Source organism: Amphiura filiformis, chromosome 5 (genome assembly GCF_039555335.1).
Source record: "Amphiura filiformis chromosome 5, Afil_fr2py, whole genome shotgun sequence".
Lineage (NCBI taxonomy): Eukaryota > Metazoa > Echinodermata > Ophiuroidea > Amphilepidida > Amphiuridae > Amphiura > Amphiura filiformis.
This window is the reverse complement of record NC_092632.1, coordinates 70,887,408-70,907,046: the sequence shown is the minus strand read 5'-3', so window position 1 is coordinate 70,907,046 and position 19,639 is coordinate 70,887,408. Positions and strand designations below refer to the sequence as shown.

Here is a 19,639-nt window from a genome sequence, read left to right as displayed (position 1 = left end):
GAGAGGATTAGCGCCATTAAACGCCATTAAAACGCCATCAGTATTAGGGCGTAGTTCAGTGAACTCACCGGATTGCTATTCGAAGTACTTTGATAATACAGATAATATGTATTAATGGGTCGAGGCGATTGCATTGAAAAACCTAATAAATTATTCATAACAGTTACGTAATCAATCGATAGTGCGGACACTTTTCATTTGCAAACCACCAAAATTCGTGATCTTTTAGCGTTGGAAAAGAAACCACGTGAATAGAGTGCCCTCTCAAGAATATCAACTCTCTGATAATACTCATTTTAGCCTGAGCATCCTTGGCACTTTGTTATTTTAATATGCACCACAGTATGCACCTTCTGTTATGCAAACAAGAGTTGCCGTATCAATCAATGATCAATCGCAAGATAGCTGTGACCTTTATCATTTTATTTCATGTATTTCATGTATTTAGTTTCCAACACAATGTAGGCCAACTGCGTGAGTCTACCGGTACGCAGTAATAGCAGGGTGATGTTGGCTATGAAAGAAAACAGGAATACAGTCAAGCAATGCAATATGCCTACTGCATTTTGTAGATTTTAATTTGCTGCTTTAATATCTCATATTATAAAACTATGATATGTTGGACAATTTGCTGCTTTGATGAGTAGTTGCATAGAAGAATTTTGTATTCCCTGCAGTCAGTATGGCTACAACTGATGATACCGTTGATGTTCCGAGTCTGGAACAATTACAGACTTCTTTACCAGTTGAAGCAAGGCGTGCATTCCGACGGGGTTTCTACTTTAAGAAAGTAACCAGTGGACTTTGTAGAGGTATGCTGAGGCACTGTAATTTTCTGGAAATTTAAGTCTTAATGTAGGCCTATTTCCGTCAAATTTTAATTTTGTTATTCTTCATTCAAAAGGTTGAAATAATGTAATAACTGCCGGGAAGGGTTGCTGCCCATTTTAAGCTGAAATAACAAGGTAAAATGAAAGAAATCCCCCTGGTTGTTTTTGGCAATTTAACATGCAGTTCTATGGGAGGACATAACGTGATAAAATCATAGGCCCTAATTGCATGACTTTATGTCGAACTCTGGGCTAAACTTTAGAATACCCTACCACATTTTCTCGTCGCCGAAGCTACCCTAGTTTAAGCGCTGCTACACCGATGGCGCGAAACTCGGAAGATACGATTACATTGAATAATGTTTGGACTAACTCAGTGCAATACATAAATCAATTAATTCAGCAAATGAAATAAACGAACGACGGAGATGCAAAACAATATCGTAGTAATTTAATTAATAATGCCACTAGCAGTCACCCGTCTTTTGCGGTCACCATCTTTCGCGGTCACTGTCTTTTGCGGTATTGATATTTGATACAATTTTTATCTAATGTTCTATTTAATGTGATTAGTGAGGTGAGAGGATATTGTCATACAATTGAGAAAGTCAGGTGCAATTTCAATGTTTGAGTTAATTTTTATACCTTGGGTGTACCCCATTTGGAAAGTTGTGGTGCAATGTCACCCGAGGCAGCGCAATTTGAAGTGCAGCCTCAGAACAATCAAAATAAATTTACAACTTTGTAGGACATTTACGTTCAACATGGGCCTAAATATTTTGCACAGACACAGATTACCTGCCAGCTACTCCTGTATGAGTGACCTGTCAGGTTTCTCCTGTATCAGACAAACCAACCCTCTCCGACCCAGGGTCTGAGGCTCTGAGCAGGGTTTATAATTAATTATTGCACAGTCCCTTAGTTGAATAAATGTAGGACTACAAGACATCCAAATGCATCCTCAGGGCCCTACTGAAACCTCAGGGCCCTACTGAAAATCAACATTGTAATAATTGTTGAGTAGGTCACCCTGTTTAAAATGGTTAATAAATAAATAAATAAATAAATAGCCTTACCAGACTTGCACCTGCATTGCTGAAAAGTCACTCAATTTTTTTCTTAACCATCTGTTTCTATGCATGGGACAGGAAATTGTCGAAAGTCTCAGGGAAAATCTTCAAAAGTCTCCCATTTGGGCTACCAAACCACGGGTTAGGCAACCTGATTAATTTGTCCTTCGACACAAAAGCAACAAACACTTGAACTAATAATTCAATAAACAAACAATCTAATGTCCATAAAAAACAGTCAACCTTTGAACACTGAATACATGCTAATGTTTGAATAAACAATACATGTTAATAAGTTACTATACTGTGTGATGTAGTAGTTGATGCAGTGACCAGAGTATGAGACAAAAAATAGTTGCGAGTGAAAAATATGGCATTGTTATTTTAGTCCGAAAGGCCCTTTCAGTGCTTTTGGACCTAATTAACTTAATTTGACTCCCTTAACGTAAACAAAAACAAAATTTGATGTTTCATTTGGGTGCGCACGACATTGTTCTTGGCATTGCAAATGTCCGTTTTCCGAAATAATGTAAACCGTCCAAGTTTTTAGTCTTACCAATTTGCCAGTTTCAGTAATTTATTATAGATATTCATAATTATTGCTTTGCTTTCCATAATCAGCCATTAGTCATTCTCCATAATTATCGGTTTCCATTAATTTTAAGAAGAGATAAATAATTAATTAACTTATGGACATTTATTCAAAATATTGACCTTTTTCAATAATCAGTCATTCATTGTAATAATAATGTAAATAAACTCGAAACTCGAAAATGAAACTCGAAACTTGAAGATCAGTACTGCCCCCATTCATGATGTCGCAAGCCGATGTGGGATGAGTCGGGGTGCATGGGGGTCAGTGGCGTAGATTTCTTTTCGCCATTGTGGGGGATGGGGTTAGAAAAAATTTCTTGAAGTCAGCACCTTTTGGCGACAAAATAAGGTTATGGTACAAATGCCCGCGAAGCGCGCGAAAAATTTTGCAATATTAAAGCTAAACTGGTGAAATATTGTACAAAAGTTGAATAAATTCGCGCGGAGCGCGAAAAATTTAGCACTTTTTAGGTTGAAATGGCCAAATATGGGGTTAATTTGATTGGAAACCCATATACAGGCGTCAACATTGGGGGGGGATGATTGTATGGATCATCCCCCTGGCAAAATATTGGGGGATAAATCCCCCATCCCCCAGGATCTACGCCTATGGTGGGGGTGTTGTTAAAGAGGTCTATGTGAGGTTTATCATATAAGCGGAGTCGGAGAACGTAGACGGGTGATAAGTATTTCTAAACTTTAATCACAAGGATATTTTCAATTTCAGGCTACGTCCAGGCGAATATTGCGGGAGTTCAGGCTCAACATGCCGATGATTTTGTTGAATTTTGCCGTGCTAATGAAGGACCATTGCCTCTTTTGCATCATTCACAACCCGGAGATTTTTCTGCTGGTCCTTTGGCAGAAGATTCCGATATCAGGTAAATATTTTTTAAAGTTTACCGGCGATTACATTGCTTAGAGAAAGTAGAGATCCCCGATCACGACTCTATGGGCTATAAGCTGCTATAAATTCGGGAATGATAGCCGATGAATTTATCACATAGCACACACAGGGTGTTTCAAAATAAAGTATTGCCAGCCGGGTGTTCACCTACTACCGTACTGGTAAAAGTTATTCAGAGCTTGATATAAGTATGTAGTTTATACCTTAAAACTCAAGACATCAGTCTGAATAGAACTGGATTATAATGATTTCTGAGCCATACGACATATAGTTAAAGATAGTATGTGCATAATTACGTTTGATCATAGAAGCTCGTTCCATTTCTTAGGGTGGGGGATATTTCTTCGAAAAATTCTGTACGAGAATGTGGCTCGTAGATTTTCGGATGCCGACTTTTTCTATACGTCATTAGAAAAAAGTTGGAGGATATCTCCCATTCACCCGCGTGTTAATTGACTACTTAACATCCTTAAATAATAATCACACACTCAAGGGTATAGGCTAAAGCCAAGAATTCTCCGTGTTGCGGAAATTCCGCGAAAAGCGGAAAACGCATTTCTGAGAAAAAAATTTAAAAAATAAGCAAAAATGACCTAGAAAAAAAAAATACAATTTAAAAGAAATAAATAAAATACTAAATGAAATGGGTCTTCAAAATTCATCAAAATATATAGTAAAATCCGTCATAGATTTACCGTACAACGCCTGTCCTACATTGCAGCCATGATACCCAATTGCCCATCCCAACTTTGCAACATCGAAGGGCGACTACAGTAAAGGTAAGATTCTTGTGAAATTTTATTATGTCAGAAATGTGCTAAAATTACAAAGCGGAGAAAAGCGGAATTTAGCATTTGTAAAGCAGAAAATTCTTGGCTTTAGTATAGGCCAACTGCACGTATCCACTCATTTCGAAAACTGTATCTTGCTAAACAAATGTATTTAGGCCATAATATCACAATTAATATTGATTTGAATGTGTTATCTTCATATTTCATGCAAAAAAATAAAAATAAATAAATAAAAACTTTAAAATCCGACTCGCGGGTACCGATGTAATTTCAACCAAGAATTTCACTGTTTCGTAGTGAATCAAGCCCCGATAATGCCATTGACAATACATGTACCATGCAAGCAGCGCTGACATGTACAGAAAGCTGTGGATAGTGGAGTGCTACCATTCATACTACAGTACATTCATAACAATATCAAACTCACTCGATAGTATCGACCATAAGGTATATTCGAGCCAAATTTGGACACCATCCGAGTATTTTCCCTTCATGTTCCATGCGATATTCATAAATATGCGGTTCTCATGAATATAATGCCCATATTTGACAAACATGCCAATGGTGCTCCAATTGTATTGGCTGTGGACGGCGAGATGTAAATTGGTTGATGATGTCACAGCTCAGTAGAGTTTGTCACTCGGTCTATGGCAACTAGTTGTAATGTACTTTTTGCTGTTTTTGAAAGCCATACCAAATGGGGTGCTTTTAAGGACACTTTTGTCCAAATTCACCCAATTGGGCTCATTGGTCTTCACTGAAAACCCACCCATCGATATACCAACATTGCTGAAAGGTACCTCAAAATTATGGTAGGCATACATCTTACACCTTCAACCAGGAGAATCCTTTTCAGCTCCTTTCGGGTCTTGGGTGGACTTGATTTGAAGGCTTGAGGCCATTAACCAACAAACTTTATAAGCATTAATATAAAGTAATTTCGGGAGCCACTTTATCCGGCCCATACACGATCAAAATACTGATCAATATTTCGTATATTGGCAATGATAGTAGGGCGAATCCAGTATTTCTTCAACAGCCACGCATGGCGATTTTGTTCCACTTACTAGTTTTGAGATATGGGTGAGATAATTGAATACCTGAGTAGAAGAAGGGCCCAGCTCCATCAAAATTGTTTTTGAGATATTAAGAAAAAACTTAATATTTGGAAAAGTGTTATAGACAGAATGTTTTCATCTTCAGGGGACCTTTAATACATGAACATACAATAGTACATACATTCGAAATTATATATGATGTTTCCATGGCAACGGTACAGGTCTTAATACGAGCTGGAGTTGGGCCCTTCTTCCACTAATATACTGAAAGTGCCAGTTTCGTGTTATAAATAGCTACAGAAATTAGGTAATCACCAATAAATGCCCAAGTAGAACTCATGTAATATGTTAGCAAGAAAGTTTATAGTAGTGAAAAGCAGATTTCATGGATAAACAACATTCCTCTTTAACCCTATATTTGTGGAAGAAGGGCCCAACTCCACGGAGTTGGGCCTTTCTTCCATGAAAACCATGATTAAGTGTACATGCAAGACTATTTAGAGAGTGGATTTTGGCTTATCTTTCACACATAAGGAAGAACAGTCTGCTGGCAATAAAATGCTGGGTCTAACTCATTTTTGTAAAAAAATGGAGTTGGGCCCTTCTTCCACTCAGGTATTCAATTATGGGCGAACGGGATAAGGACATGTATGCAGGACAGACGTATCTGAAGAGCCATCGTAGGAGTCCGACATTCGACCGAGTGAGTGATATACAATATGAGTGTATATAAGAGGAAACGCTAGGTTCCCGTTAATGTTTTGAAGCATTTTAGCAGTAACTGTAAAATGAATAATTATGTTAGGTAGGCTGACATGGCTGAGATCGACACCTAGGCTGACGTAGGTATTGGTATATGGCCATGACCATCCCATCTTCCTTAGAAATTCTTTGTTTTCGTTTTCATATTGTATTGTTATTTGCTGGTGGAAAGCTCGACCTGCTCTTTGAACATTAAAACCGAGCATCCTCTCGTCCCCGGCTTCTTGCCTACCTAAGAATGGATTTTGAAGGACAACGTGATAATTTTGCATTCCATTTTCCTATTGTATACAGAACTGATGTAGCAGCGTATAATGTGTTGAAATATGGCGAGTATGTCGATATTGTGCCAGACCTGTTACCATTTGGTGATGTATTGGATGAATATGCTGTCTTCTACACGGGTTGTTCGTTTTCTTTCGACAAGATACTCCTAAATGCTGGTATTCACCTTGAATATGCAGATAATCCAGATATTACAGTCAGTATGTACACGGTATGTATAAACTAAACTATCTGCTTTCATTCTGACAATTATAACGCAAGTAAAATACACAGTTGTGGAATACCGTAAAAATCCGATGATAAGCATATGTACCTATTATTAACGAGTTGATCGGACAAGAACAAATTTTAGGGTAGTTGGGTCAACTTTTGCATTTTTTTCTTTTAATTTATATTGTATCTGTGTATATTAGTAAATTAAAATAGAAACACAATGAAAAAGTACAACAAACTACCCTAAAAATTCGTTTTTGTCCGAGCAACTCGTTAATAGGCATATTTGCTTATTATCGAATTTTACGGTAATTCTTTGTTTTAGGGGTAAACTATGTAAAGTCTAGGTTATGGTTAGAAATATCGGACGCAGCATTAGACAAAAACAATTGGCAGACAGTGAGCGGATCCACCTTTGGTAGTGAGTCCGGAAATCAAACCTGGTTCTTTTGATCTGATTTGCCTAATGCAGTTTAGTGTGTGAAATTCCATAGCCGTGGAGTGGCTGCTTCCTGGCTTGATCTGCAATCGACGATTTTTTAAGGACGTGTACAGATGAAGCAAGTTGTTGTTTGCTGTATCAAGCCCAGGTAGACATATTATAAATCCTGTTCCATCAATCTAACATTCTGCTGCACTGCCCCCGACTTGGGACGGGCGGTGGTGGGTTGAGCGCTTTGTTCCCGGGAACCCTCCCAGTGGGCACAACTGACGTTGAAATCACGTTGAAATCAGGTTGAAATTTCGACGTCGAAATCAATTTCGACGTTGAAATCAGGTTGAAATCACGTTGTATTTGCAAATGGACATCAACCTCATGGACTTCAACCTGATTTCAACCCGATTTCAACCTATAGGTTAGTTGAAATCAGGTTGAAATTTCAACGTTGTATCAACGTTGAAATTTCAACCCGATTTCAACTAACGTCTAGGTTGAAATCAGGTTGAAAATCAGGTTAGGTTGAAACTTCGACGTTGTATCAACGTTGATTCAACGTCGAAATCCTAACCTGTGCCCACTGGGCTCCCTCTCCAGTGCAGCAACTTATGACATCAGGGAATCACATTACAGTAGTGGCTACTCCCTTCTTTCAGACCAAGAACTGTCGGTATAAGGTGTTGATTGATTGAATATATACGCCGTGCCCATGTCCAGGCTAATATCTGGTGCCGGGATATGGTATTGAACCCAACTTATCTTGACCCTCTGACATGGGGTGGCGAAACCTAGACAACAAGCTACTGGTGGTTCTTTCTCAGGTTGCTCCAGCTCCGGTCTCATTGCTACAGCTCGTCAAGTGTTATGCTGGTTTCATACTACCCTGCCGCTTGCCGCTGAGCGGCATGGCGCACGCGTATTGCAGACAAACGGACACAATCAAGGCTTGTCATTGGTTGAAACGCCCTGCCGCTTGCCGGCGCGGCAAGCGGCAGGAAAGTATGCTGGAGGCTTAAGTGTGAGAAATCAAAGTGTTCGGGAAGGTGCTCATGCAGAGGAAATAATGTGGTCTGTACCGACAGCTGTCTGAACATGACTCCACCAATGATTGGTAAAGATCGAGAAGATCATTGAGGCAATGGCAATCAGGAACAATATCAGTAACGTTGACACCCCCTGATTCATACAGTACATTACATTACATAGCATTTAAAAACTGCGCTTTTTATATTTCCCAGGAGGCGCAAAGCGTCTACAAAAACATGATAAATAAAATTCAAAGAACAAGATAATAATGGAAAGCAAACAATCAAACAAAGAGATGAGTTTCAACATTCTTGTTACAAATTGGAAGTGAGGTGGACGTTCTAACGGAGCAGCAAAAAGTGTTCCAATCATAAATTTGTTGTTATTATTGGAATCCGCATGTGCCAAAACATATGGTTAGTCATCAAAAGCATCTTCCTATGTCCATTGGTTCAAAAGTTATGGCATTTTGACGTAAAAAGCCTGAAATATGGCGGCCATCTTGGATTTTTGCTAATTTGAAGTATTTCTAGTGTTCTTAATTGGTTTCCAAGGAATCGTTGACCGTTTTATACAAGTTTAGATGAAATATGATAAATATTGTATGACATTTGAATGAATAGTATAGTAATGGTTAATTGGCATTTTTTTTTAAATTGGCGCCCATTTTGAAATTCAAAATGGAGGCTCTAAATGTGAATGGAAAAACTGGCACCCACTTTTTTCTTAATCAGTGATGTTTCTAGATGTGTTTCTAGATGTGCCAAGAATCTACACAAAATCTAGGAACTGTCGGTATAAGGTGTTGAAACCAACGTGCCAAGCCACAACCCCAATACCAAGCAAACCCTTTGTCATGGATCTGCAGGGCAGGACTTGCACTGCTGGAACATCTTGATGATGTGTGCAAGTTCCATTAGAGGTTAGGCTGGTCACAGGATCCTGGTCTAGGGAAGTAGAGCTTGGTCATTTATTCAACTTCAGGTAGGTCGAGTGGTGGCATATACGGACGGTTCACCAATTCCCAGTTTCCGAAGTGTCTGTTGTTGCGTGCAAGCCATAGAGTGTATGTTGCTCTTAATGCTGTTCTCGCCACAGTCTCCAGTGCCTTTTTGGTTTCTTCGTTTGTGAGGTCAAAGAACTTGAAGCAGGTTCGAAGTGTGTTGTTTATGAATCCTCTTGATCCCATCTCTACTGGGAAGTATTTCAGTTCCCATCCTGCTGCTTGTCCTTCCTGGATTAGATCTCCATACTTCATTTTCTTTCTGAGGTTGGTCTGTACTAAGTTCTCCTCAGCAGGTACTGTGAATTCAAATATGACCTTTTTTTTAAAAGAAACTATATACTCCAAGACACCATGCAAATCATGAGAACTGCTAAACCCAGTGACCGCTCGGGTGAACACGGTCACTGGGTTGTGAGCTGTCACTGGGTTTTTCAGTTCTCGGGGTGGTGTCTTGGAGTATAGGTTGTTTAAAAAAGACCCTGTGGTAGGGCTAGCTTCTCTTTGTATCCATTTATGATTATATCGCATTGTCACTTTTGCAGACTAACATACCTTGTCATCGAGTCGGGAGTGTCCAAGGTCCAATGGTAGTAAGTATGAGACCAGTACCTCGACATCTAGTACAAGTAGCAGTTAGAGCAACTAATCCACTGCCTGATGTACACGGAGCACCCATTCATATTGGCTGCTTTGGTTGGTATTATTTCCTCGTGTGTATACTTTGAAATGTCTCTTTTGTTCTTATCTGTTGAGTAATGTAAAAGATCATGTCTGTTGCTGTCAAACTTTACGTATGGTTCCTTGTTCCTTCTTTCAAAGATTAGTTATTGCATTATGACCTTAATTATGGGCTTACTACTTGAAACCCATTTGTGTTAGTCTTGTGTTAACAAAACTCATTCCTACAATCATCGAAATAATTCTTGGAACGCTTGCGTGTAAAAAAAAACACCGGAAAACTGTCACCCCGTGCAATGTTGATAAATGTCCGATGTCTTCAGCGGTTTCCCATTGTGCTCCAGTATTGATTGATGGGGAGAGGGGAAGGGTAGATCATTGTTGATGTCATGTTTGTTTCCAAGTACAATATACGTCATTTCCATGATCATAAGAAATTCTGCACGGAATTTCGGCAGAGTGTGTCAAGCGTTCCAAGTACTTTTTTCGAAGATTGTAGTTACTTTGCGGTGGCAATTATACTAGACCTTTCAACCTTTACTGAAGTTATACCTTAACCACGATAACTACCTTTAACTTTACTGTTTCTTCACACAATTTGAAGTATTATCAGCGTTTGTAACAATTACATAGAATTAAATATATCAATGTCTACAACGCGCAATGGCTGCCATTCTTGCCGGGTATTCGTGATCTTAACTTTCTTATACTGGACTTCAGATCAAATCTTGGAAACCTCTCTACATCGAAACTATATTGATTATGTCACTTTCGTTGCCCAATGGAGACCCTAGCATCAAATGACAGTGCGCTCTATATAAATGATTGCGTTGACATTGAAGTTACTTATTAAGTTAGGCGGGCAGCCTAACTTATTTCTTTCTTGCCATTTCTTTCTTCTTTCTTCTCACAATTTGCTACTGCTTCCACATCCTTGATCGGATTTCAACCAAACTCAGTCACAAGCAGTATTGGGTAGCTGGCTACAAAAGTTATGGGTTGTTTAACGTCAGAGGTCATCCAAGGGGTCACAGGGGTAAAAAAAGGTCATTTTAACCGAAAATGCTCCGATTGAGCTGAAATTTAAATGCAATGATCCTTATGACATTCTAAACATGTTTCAAATATTTTAAAATTTATTTAAGGTCATTAAGAGGCCCATAAAGGGGTCAAAGGTCAAGTTTTTCAAAATGCTCCAATTGAGCTGAAATTTAAATGCAATGATCCTTATGACATTTGAAACATTTAAAAAATATTTTAAAATTCATTTAAGGTCATTAAGGGGTCATAAAGGGTCAAAGGTCAAGTTTTTAAAAATGCTCCAATTGAGCTGAAATTCCAATGCAATGATCCTTATGACATTCTAAACATTTTAAAATTCATTTAAGGTCATTAGGGGTCAAAGGTCAAGTGTTCAAAAATGCTCCAATTGAGCTGAAATTTGAATGCAATGATCTTTATGGCATTCTAAACATGTTGAAAATATTTTAAAATTCATTTAAGGTCATTAAAGGGCAACAAAGGGGTCAAAGGTCAAGTTTTCAAAATGCTTCAATTGAGCTGAAATTTAAATGCAATGATCATTATGACATTCTTAACATGTTTTAAATATTTTAAAATTCATTTAAGGTCATTAAGGGGGTCATACAGAGGTGAAAGGTCAAGTTTTCAAAATGCCAGCTTTCCACGATTAAGATTGATTAAAACGGCAATTAATGAAACAATCTTATTAAAATTAATACTATCCAGCACAGTATTGCTGCTTGATCAGATCATCACAGTCATCCGCCTAACTTACCGCGTGCCCTTGCAAAGGGCACAGTTGCTCTAGTTCTGTGTTATGTTTACGACTCACTTATTGTATGCCACATTTCATCTCTCTGTGAATAAAAAAGATACCGATGTAGTTTATTTAAATACAGACTAAATATATTTTGAATCTACTCGTGCTTTTAATATAGTAGGAGTTTTACTAAAATAAACTAAAACTTGTTTGAATTTTTTTTTTTTTCAGACGCTTTGGGTATCAAAGACGTGTATAAAACACAATATGGAGATCCTCCATCTCCACTGAAGGAAGACCAGATTCCTGTTTTCTGGGCTTGTGGCAATACTATCAAAGAAGTACTGCAACACACAAGTGCGTAATTTTGTATGCCAATGTTTGGTTCCTAGGGTTTGGTCTCGTCTCCTGGGGTCTCTTGTTTCAAACAGTTTAAAGACGTTCGAACTTGGCCTTGTTTTTAAGTTAGGCGTGCAGCCTAACCTATTTCTTTCTTGCCATTTCTTTCTTCTTCTCACAATTTGCTACTAGTTCTACATCCTTGATCGGATTTCGACCAAACTCGGTCACAAACAGTATTGGGTAGCTGGCTACAAAAGTTATGGGTTGTTTAACGTCAGAGGTCATCCAAGGGGTCACAGGGGTCAAAAAAGGTAATTTTATCCGAAAATGCTCCGATTGAGCTGAAATTAAAATGCAATGATCCTTATGACAGTCTAAACATGTTACAAATATTTTAAAATTTATTTAAGGTCATTAAGGGGCCCATAAAGGGGTCAAAGGTCAAGTTTTTCAAAATGCTCCAATTGAGCTGAAATTTAAATGCAATGATCTTTATGACATTTGAAACATTTAAAAGATATTTTAAAATTCGTTCAAGGTCATTAAGGGGCAATAAAGGGGTCAAAGGTCAAGTTTTCAAAATGCTTCAATTGAGCTGAAATTTAAATGCAATGATCCTTATGACATTCTTAACATGTTTTAAATATTTTAAAATTCATTTAAGGTCATTAAGGGGGTCATACAGAGGTCAAAGGTCAAGTTTTCAAAATGCCAGCTTTCCGCGATTAAGGTTTATTAAAACGGCAATTAATGAAACAATCTTATTAAAATTAATACTATCCAGTGTTGCTGCTTGATCAGATCGTCACAGTCACCGCCTAACTTACCTCGTGCCCTTGCAAAGGGCACAGATGCTCTAGTTTTGTTTGTTTTTTGTTTTGTTTTGTTGTTGTTGTTGTCTAAAACCAAGAGTTGTATCGTTAGCAACTTTAATCTGGATGATAAGAAAAGGCTTACATTTTTTTCGTTATTGAACAGAACACCCATTAAGCTTCACAATGTATTCAGATTGTATGTACCTGAGTGACAATCCGTCGGATAGTGAATCCTCTACAGTAATTATACCAGATGGTGAGCAACCTGTTGTTGTCGACATGGTGGATGATCCGTACCAGGCTAGTTTGGTATCTGAGGCTGTTCTTCAAAAACTAAAGCAGCTTCAAAATGTTCTTAGTAAGTTGAACCTCTATGTCACTAAAGTAAAAGTATACAAAGCTTCAATAGATTATGTTCGAGGTCGATTTGGTGTTTGTTATGTTTAGTAATACACATTAGCGGACAGGAAGAAAATACCTAATTTGGGCCATTATCGTAAATACAAAAACGATTTATTGTATTTACGATAATTTTTTTTAAACGATTTTTTGTATTTACGATAATTTCAAAAATTAAAAAACTAAAGTTCAAGTATACAAAGGTTCTATAGTTATTAGTTAAAGATCGTTTTGATATCATGCAGGGGTGGATCCAGGGACTTTCAATAGAGGGGGCGCCGAGCCACCGCCGTTGCCGCGGGTTGACGGCGCCCACACAAAGTCATGCGAAAATACATAAAGGCTCTGCAAAAATACATAAAGTCGGGCGCCGCTCTGCAAAAATTAGAGGGGGCGCGCGCCGGGTGCGTCCCCCTCTAAATCCGCCCCTGATATGCAATTATGTTTGGTAATACATATTATTAGCAAGAAAACAATAATTAGCATTATACAATTTATGTAAGTTGAATGTCTATTTATTTATATTACGTCTTGTGAGTTATCGTGTTTCAGTTTATTCACTGCTCCTCTTTATTTTTTTTATCACTTTGTTAAGGAGACGGAAACGTATCTGTAGGTACTCATGAGGACAATGGTTTTATGAAACCCATCCTGACTTTGTCACATTCTTCACATATCGTCATGGCAGTCGTTTTACCTCAAAAGAAAGACAATGGCTATGAAACCAACGGGTTTATGGGTACCGTTGCTATGGCAAATATGCTTAAGGCTGTTGGCAAAGAAGTGACGCTTGTTGTAGATACAGAAAGTTATCTTGTCTCAACCAAGATTGTCAAAGTACTTGTACAGAAAGGTAAGGCTTGTGGCCGTGATGTCTAAGTAAAGTATGTGACATACTGAGGTATAACCACGAATTTTACCATCTCTGACGCGGAGTCCATCTAACTTTAGAATATGAAGATTCTGATTTTGGAGTACGAGGTACGCTTCATCAAATTGTGATCTAGGCGACTCTAATGCATTGTAACTTGGATGGGTAACGCAAAAATTACTCATATTATTTAATACTTTGCTTAAAATGCAAATAAAATAATGCCAGAATTCATAATGAACAATTGTATAGAATACAATGTTCGTTTTTCAAAACCAATGAGATACTTTTTTCCACTGACCTGACAGTTTCGATTGTCTTGGGCGACATTCTTCTTCAGAGTGGATGGTGACGGGAGGCGATTACGGGAGATCGAGAAGAATTATGGAATCCATCTGGATAAGGAAGAAATCATGAACAGAGACGAGGGGCCCATTTTCTAAGTCGCATCTATGACCCAATCATCTTTGCGAGTAGTGCGCCCTCTACAGGCTGAAATTCGTCGGAGAAGGTGTGGATATAGCTCACTCTGACGAAGAATGACGTCTAAGTCACTCGAAATTGTCAGGTCAGTGAAAAAAGTATCTAATTGGTTTTGAAAAAACGAACATTGTATTCTGAATTTCTGCAAACCTGATGAATTTATTTACGGAACAATTGTATACTTATTATGTTTGACAAATAGATTTCATTTTTGCCTTAAAAGGTCTTCTTCAGGAATCTATAAATGTAGTTCAGTTTCCAGACACAAGCAACTCATCGTCGTCTGCTCGAGATATTCTAACACAGTCTGATGGTAATACGCCTAGATTTGATCATTTAGTGATGCCAATACAGACGAGCGATAATGACAACAGTATGTGTAAACAGCTTTTTTCGGCAGCCAAAGATCTCAACGTGTTTACATTCCAAGGTATGCGGGAAATTTATCAGATTTTTAAACATATTATAACACTATAATACTAACAATCATTTATACTCTAGTTGCTATATACAGCTTTGAACCATGATCGTAGTTAAAGGAACGCGAGTGGTTAGCTACAATTATGAGATTGAAAAATACCAGTACGAGATTTGGGCGTGGTCTGACTGGTGTGTTTGATTAAACTCGTATTTAATTCACGAATGAATTCCGTTTTTTATTGTTCACGGAGTGAACATTTCCCACCACTTGAACCCACATCTCATATGCACAGTTTATCCCTTACATACACTGTGTCTTGAATAGCTATTGTAGCCCATCAACTCTGTGATTAAGAGGCTAGGAAATAATTCCTAATGTCTCATACCCATGTTTGTATCCCTTTATCTAATCCTGCCCCACATGACAAGGACTTTTTATAAAAGCACATCTTATCTTGTATTAAGACAATGGCAGCCAGGACTTTTTTTTACTTTTTTCTAAGCATGTTTACTATTGGATTAAGCCATCACATGACTATAATAGGCTTTACTGATTGGTGGGTAAGGTCAATGCTATTGTTTATTTTGTGATAAGGCTGTGCATATTACTGCATATATGAAAAATACACTGCATATTTTGGTACAGGCGATTTACTCAATTCCGTCCAACTGAAAAAATATTGTTCCTGTTATCTACCCAGTAATGTTTGCTTATATTAATTGGATCCCTTATAATTATTTGGGCATAGGTTATTATCTGCATGGTATAATTGAATTTCAATAGGCCTAAGATAGTGTATTGAACGGTGTCTTTTTGAAAGACACTTCTAGTATCGAATAATGTGTTCTTTAGGGACACATTCTGCATCTGCTGTGCGACTAGTAAACGAGTCTCAGATCTGCTCAATGATTTTTGAATGAATTGAGGACAAAACGGTCTGTAAACTGTTTCATCTTGATGTTAGAAATCGTTTTCCTTGTCCAAAAAGTTCCCAAATATTGAATTTAATAATACAATTTGATATTACTGATATAGGATCTCAGCAATGTTCGTCTGACGTATATAGCTACGCTGTCTCGATAGCTCTGTATTTACTTAGCACTTGTCCAGTACATGACCGATATCGGAGACGTAGTGTTGGATTCCCACCATCTGAGAGAGAACTTCAAGTTTTTAAAGCTGCACTACCGAGTATTAAAACGGTACGTATGGCCAGCATTGCCTATAATTGTTCATTTTCATAATCTGGTAATGGTAAAATAGAGGATGAACCTTTACCAACTATACATGCCTTGTTTGTCTATTTTGTGAAGAAAAAAAATAAAAACAATCGATCAAGTGTAGACGCTTCTCTTTTGTAGGCCATTATTTTACATTAAAATCACTTGGACTTTTTATGATTGAATTTTGGAACCTTAGGGACCGTTCACAAACACTTGTTAGGGGGCCTGATGCAAAAAGGGGCCCTTAAAAATTTTGACCCTCCTAGGGGGGGGGCTGAAAAAATGACCACAAATTTTCCTGGAAAATTGAGTTTAAATGCTTTTCTATGGGGTTGACCCATAATTTTCATGTCAAAAAGAAATTTTTTAGGTCTGAAAAGGGCGGCCCGAAAAATTTTCGCGATAATTTTTTTTTGCATCAGGCCCCCCCTACAAGTGTTTGTGAACGGTCCCTTAGGTATGTTTGGACTTAATTATAATTGTGAATTAAAGTTTATCATTATCATCAAAAGAGTGAATTTTATCAACCAGTAACCGGTTCCTATTGTTCTGGGGTTTTTTTTAAGAAAAGAAACTCTGCGAATCATTCAATTAATTTACCTTTTTTTGCACAAAAGCAGAATTTTACTCATGATTGACAGTTTCGTCTATCATGGTCATAGGCATCTTTAGAACGATGACGGTAGATCCTTATTACCGGTTTGCCGGATCCCGACGTTAGATGGTGTATCCTGATCAGTCAGAAACTTTCTCATCCAAATGAACGAGAAATACTAATTAAGGTGTCCTAACCTGTCGTAATGTTTTAAATAACAGAATTATCACGATAATACAATGTGACAGGTTGGTAATTAGTATTTCTCGTTCATTTGGATCAGAAGCTATCAGAAAGTTCCTTTGAGATGAGAAAATTTTAAATTCTCATAGTATTTGTCCAATTCTCATCGGTTTGAAAGAATTCTCATTTTAAACGCCCTAGCTGAATAGGTAAGGGCGAGGGGTCCACTTAAGTCACGTATACGACCCCCTCCTGATTGATCAGAATACACCATCTACTGTCGGGATCTGGTAAACCAGAAATGAGGATCAACCATCATCATTCTGCAGATGCCTATTGACCATGATGGACGAAACCGTCAATTGTGAGTAAAATTCTGGTTTTGTGCAAACGACAATTATTCAGTATGGATACCTACAAACTTGATGAATCTATGCAGTAAATTACTTGAAAAAAAGTTTGATTGTTTTTCCTAGTATCTTTTATACCGAGTACTAATAGTTAATATTTGGTGGTTGCACTTCAGTTGGGAGTGACAATTTATGGGAATGACAACAACAACAACAAAAACCTTGCAATAATAAAATAACAAACCCATCCACACTTTGGCTTTTTCTTCGACAGGTAGCAAGTGTTGTGGAGATCCTGGAAAGCCACGGGTTCTGCTGTGATACTGGAACTGATAGTAACCGGAAAAACGAAGACTTACGCTCCGCTGTTGAACGTTTGTGCAATGTGCTCCTATAATGTTAGATATGAAACCTTAAGGTGGGAATCACGTCTGAATCAGTCATTGTACTGCTATGGGCCCATTCAGTGATTTGCTCATCGAGAGGAGCGTAAAAATCATCAAAATTCAGGTTTTGGTATCTTTGTTATAACTCTTTCTTTTCATTGTCTCTATGAGGATGTGAATGATAAATGGTCCCATAGCCTTCTGCCGTTGTTCTACTAAGGTATTTACTTGGATCCGAGTTTTAAACCCTTGAGAATGTTTTTGCAATCTTATGGGTTCATACGATATCACACATTTCAGCGCGTGAGCGTCGACGCGATACTCGTACGCGCTATTTGAACCAATCGGACTGATCGATTGTAAGCCCAAGGTAATTCCTTGTAAAATGTAGAATTTATTTTGATTAAAATTTGGTGTACTTATGATTAATATGTTTATTTGAATTTGAGTGTTTTTAAACACTTAAAAGAATGAGAATAAATGTATTGTTTTAGCAGCTGTCGTGCATCTATCGTCTCATATAACACTCGACATCATTATTTTTGGCGTAAAACAACTCGGCGTCGCCCATGTTCATGTTGTTATATGAGACGATAGATGCACTACAGTGGCTAAAAACGATACCTTTATTCTCTAAATACATGCACAGTATCATCTGTTTGAATATCGTAAATCTTTTTGCATTTCACTGTGACAAATAAAATGGAATGGATGTAATGAACCTTAGAGCTTTTTGGGCTCACACCGCAAAATCAAGTTTTATGTTAAAATGTTAAAAGGTACAGAAGAACTTCGCCACTTGCTCATGGATAAAACTCCATCGTGCATGAAAAACACCTAAAGTTTATATATTCTGCCCTGTATTAAAACCAGCAATTGCTTGGAAGTTAAGCTGCTCGACGCTATTCCACCCGCCGGCAACGGTCAATAGGCGCTAGCCAGCAAATCTACAAATCGGTGAGCCCTGTCATATTTTTTTCCTCGGTACGTATTTTTGGCCCGCTGATTTTGTCATCAAATAGCAAGATAACGGGACGGTAATTATCCCAAATAATCGGTTATGCAGGAAGATATATTTTTTAGAGAATAAAAGATAGGATTTTGTCTTTTATTCTATCTTTTATTCTCATTCTTATTCAGTTTTAATGATATTTTTGCGAGAAAAACTGCCTTTTTTCAGAAGAGACTGCAAGTATTTGACTTGAATATATCATTTTTAAAATTCCCGTATTTGTTCAAATGGTTTCGTGGTTCAGTGTTAGAATTCTCGCCTGCCATGCGGGAGGCCCTGGTTCGATTCCCATCCATTTTAACTCCTAAATTATTTCATTTTTATGTGAAAATGTATACATTACATTGGGAAATATATTTTGTGCACTTTTTTTCTATAACGGGGCCAATAACAGCTCTACAAAATTAATTAATTAATTAAAACTACAAGAATGAAAACTCATAAAATAAATGAAAAATGTTTAATGTACATGATGATATACAAAATTAAAAAAAAAATATTTCAGGGTCGAATTAAAGCAAAAAGAATGAGATATATTTTCAAGAATGATGGGCGTAGTGGTATGGCGACGGGAATACGGCAACGGTGCTGCATGTTTCTGGATGCCGGACCATAATGCAATTCACGCAATGATTGGCTTGCTGATTGTGCTAATTATTCACATTCACGCTGAAAATATTCTCGTTTTCTCACATAGATGCATAAAGGGGACGATATTTGAAGTTTGAAGACTATCCATATCCTAAACCAATAGGGTCACCCCCTTTAAATGATCGGCCACCGTTGTCTGCCAAACCTAATACCCTTGAACATAGGCGCCATGGCTACAGAGCGCATAGCTCTGTAGCCATGGCGCACCTATACATCCTAATCCGAAACCACCGCTGCTCACCACAACCCCAAAAACCATTGCTCATCTGGATTTTTCGTTTCGTAGTGGTGCATCAAAAACAATGTAAATCATACCACTTTTACAAGGAAAATAAATGCACCATGGACGAAGAATGGACTTGGTTTAAGTTTGCACTAACAGAGTAAACAGACATAATGAAGGAGAAAATAATGTGGAGTTACAAAAGTCCAAAAGAAAGGCACACCCTGGTGGAATGATACAGTC

General features: G+C 37.8%; 1 protein-coding gene across 1 annotated transcript; it reads left to right on the top strand.

Moving 5' to 3' along the window:
• Window positions 1-446: 446 nt before the first annotated feature.
• LOC140153652 (uncharacterized) lies at window positions 447-18,231 on the top strand. Its single transcript, XM_072176452.1, has 10 exons — window positions 447-812; window positions 3,222-3,375; window positions 6,307-6,508; window positions 9,524-9,674; window positions 11,674-11,799; window positions 12,763-12,957; window positions 13,594-13,851; window positions 14,576-14,782; window positions 15,809-15,975; window positions 17,399-18,231. The coding sequence occupies exons 1-10, from the start codon at window positions 683-685 to the stop codon at window positions 17,519-17,521; spliced, it is 1,713 nt and encodes a 570-aa protein (XP_072032553.1). The 5' UTR covers window positions 447-682; the 3' UTR covers window positions 17,522-18,231.
• Window positions 18,232-19,639: the final 1,408 nt, after the last annotated feature.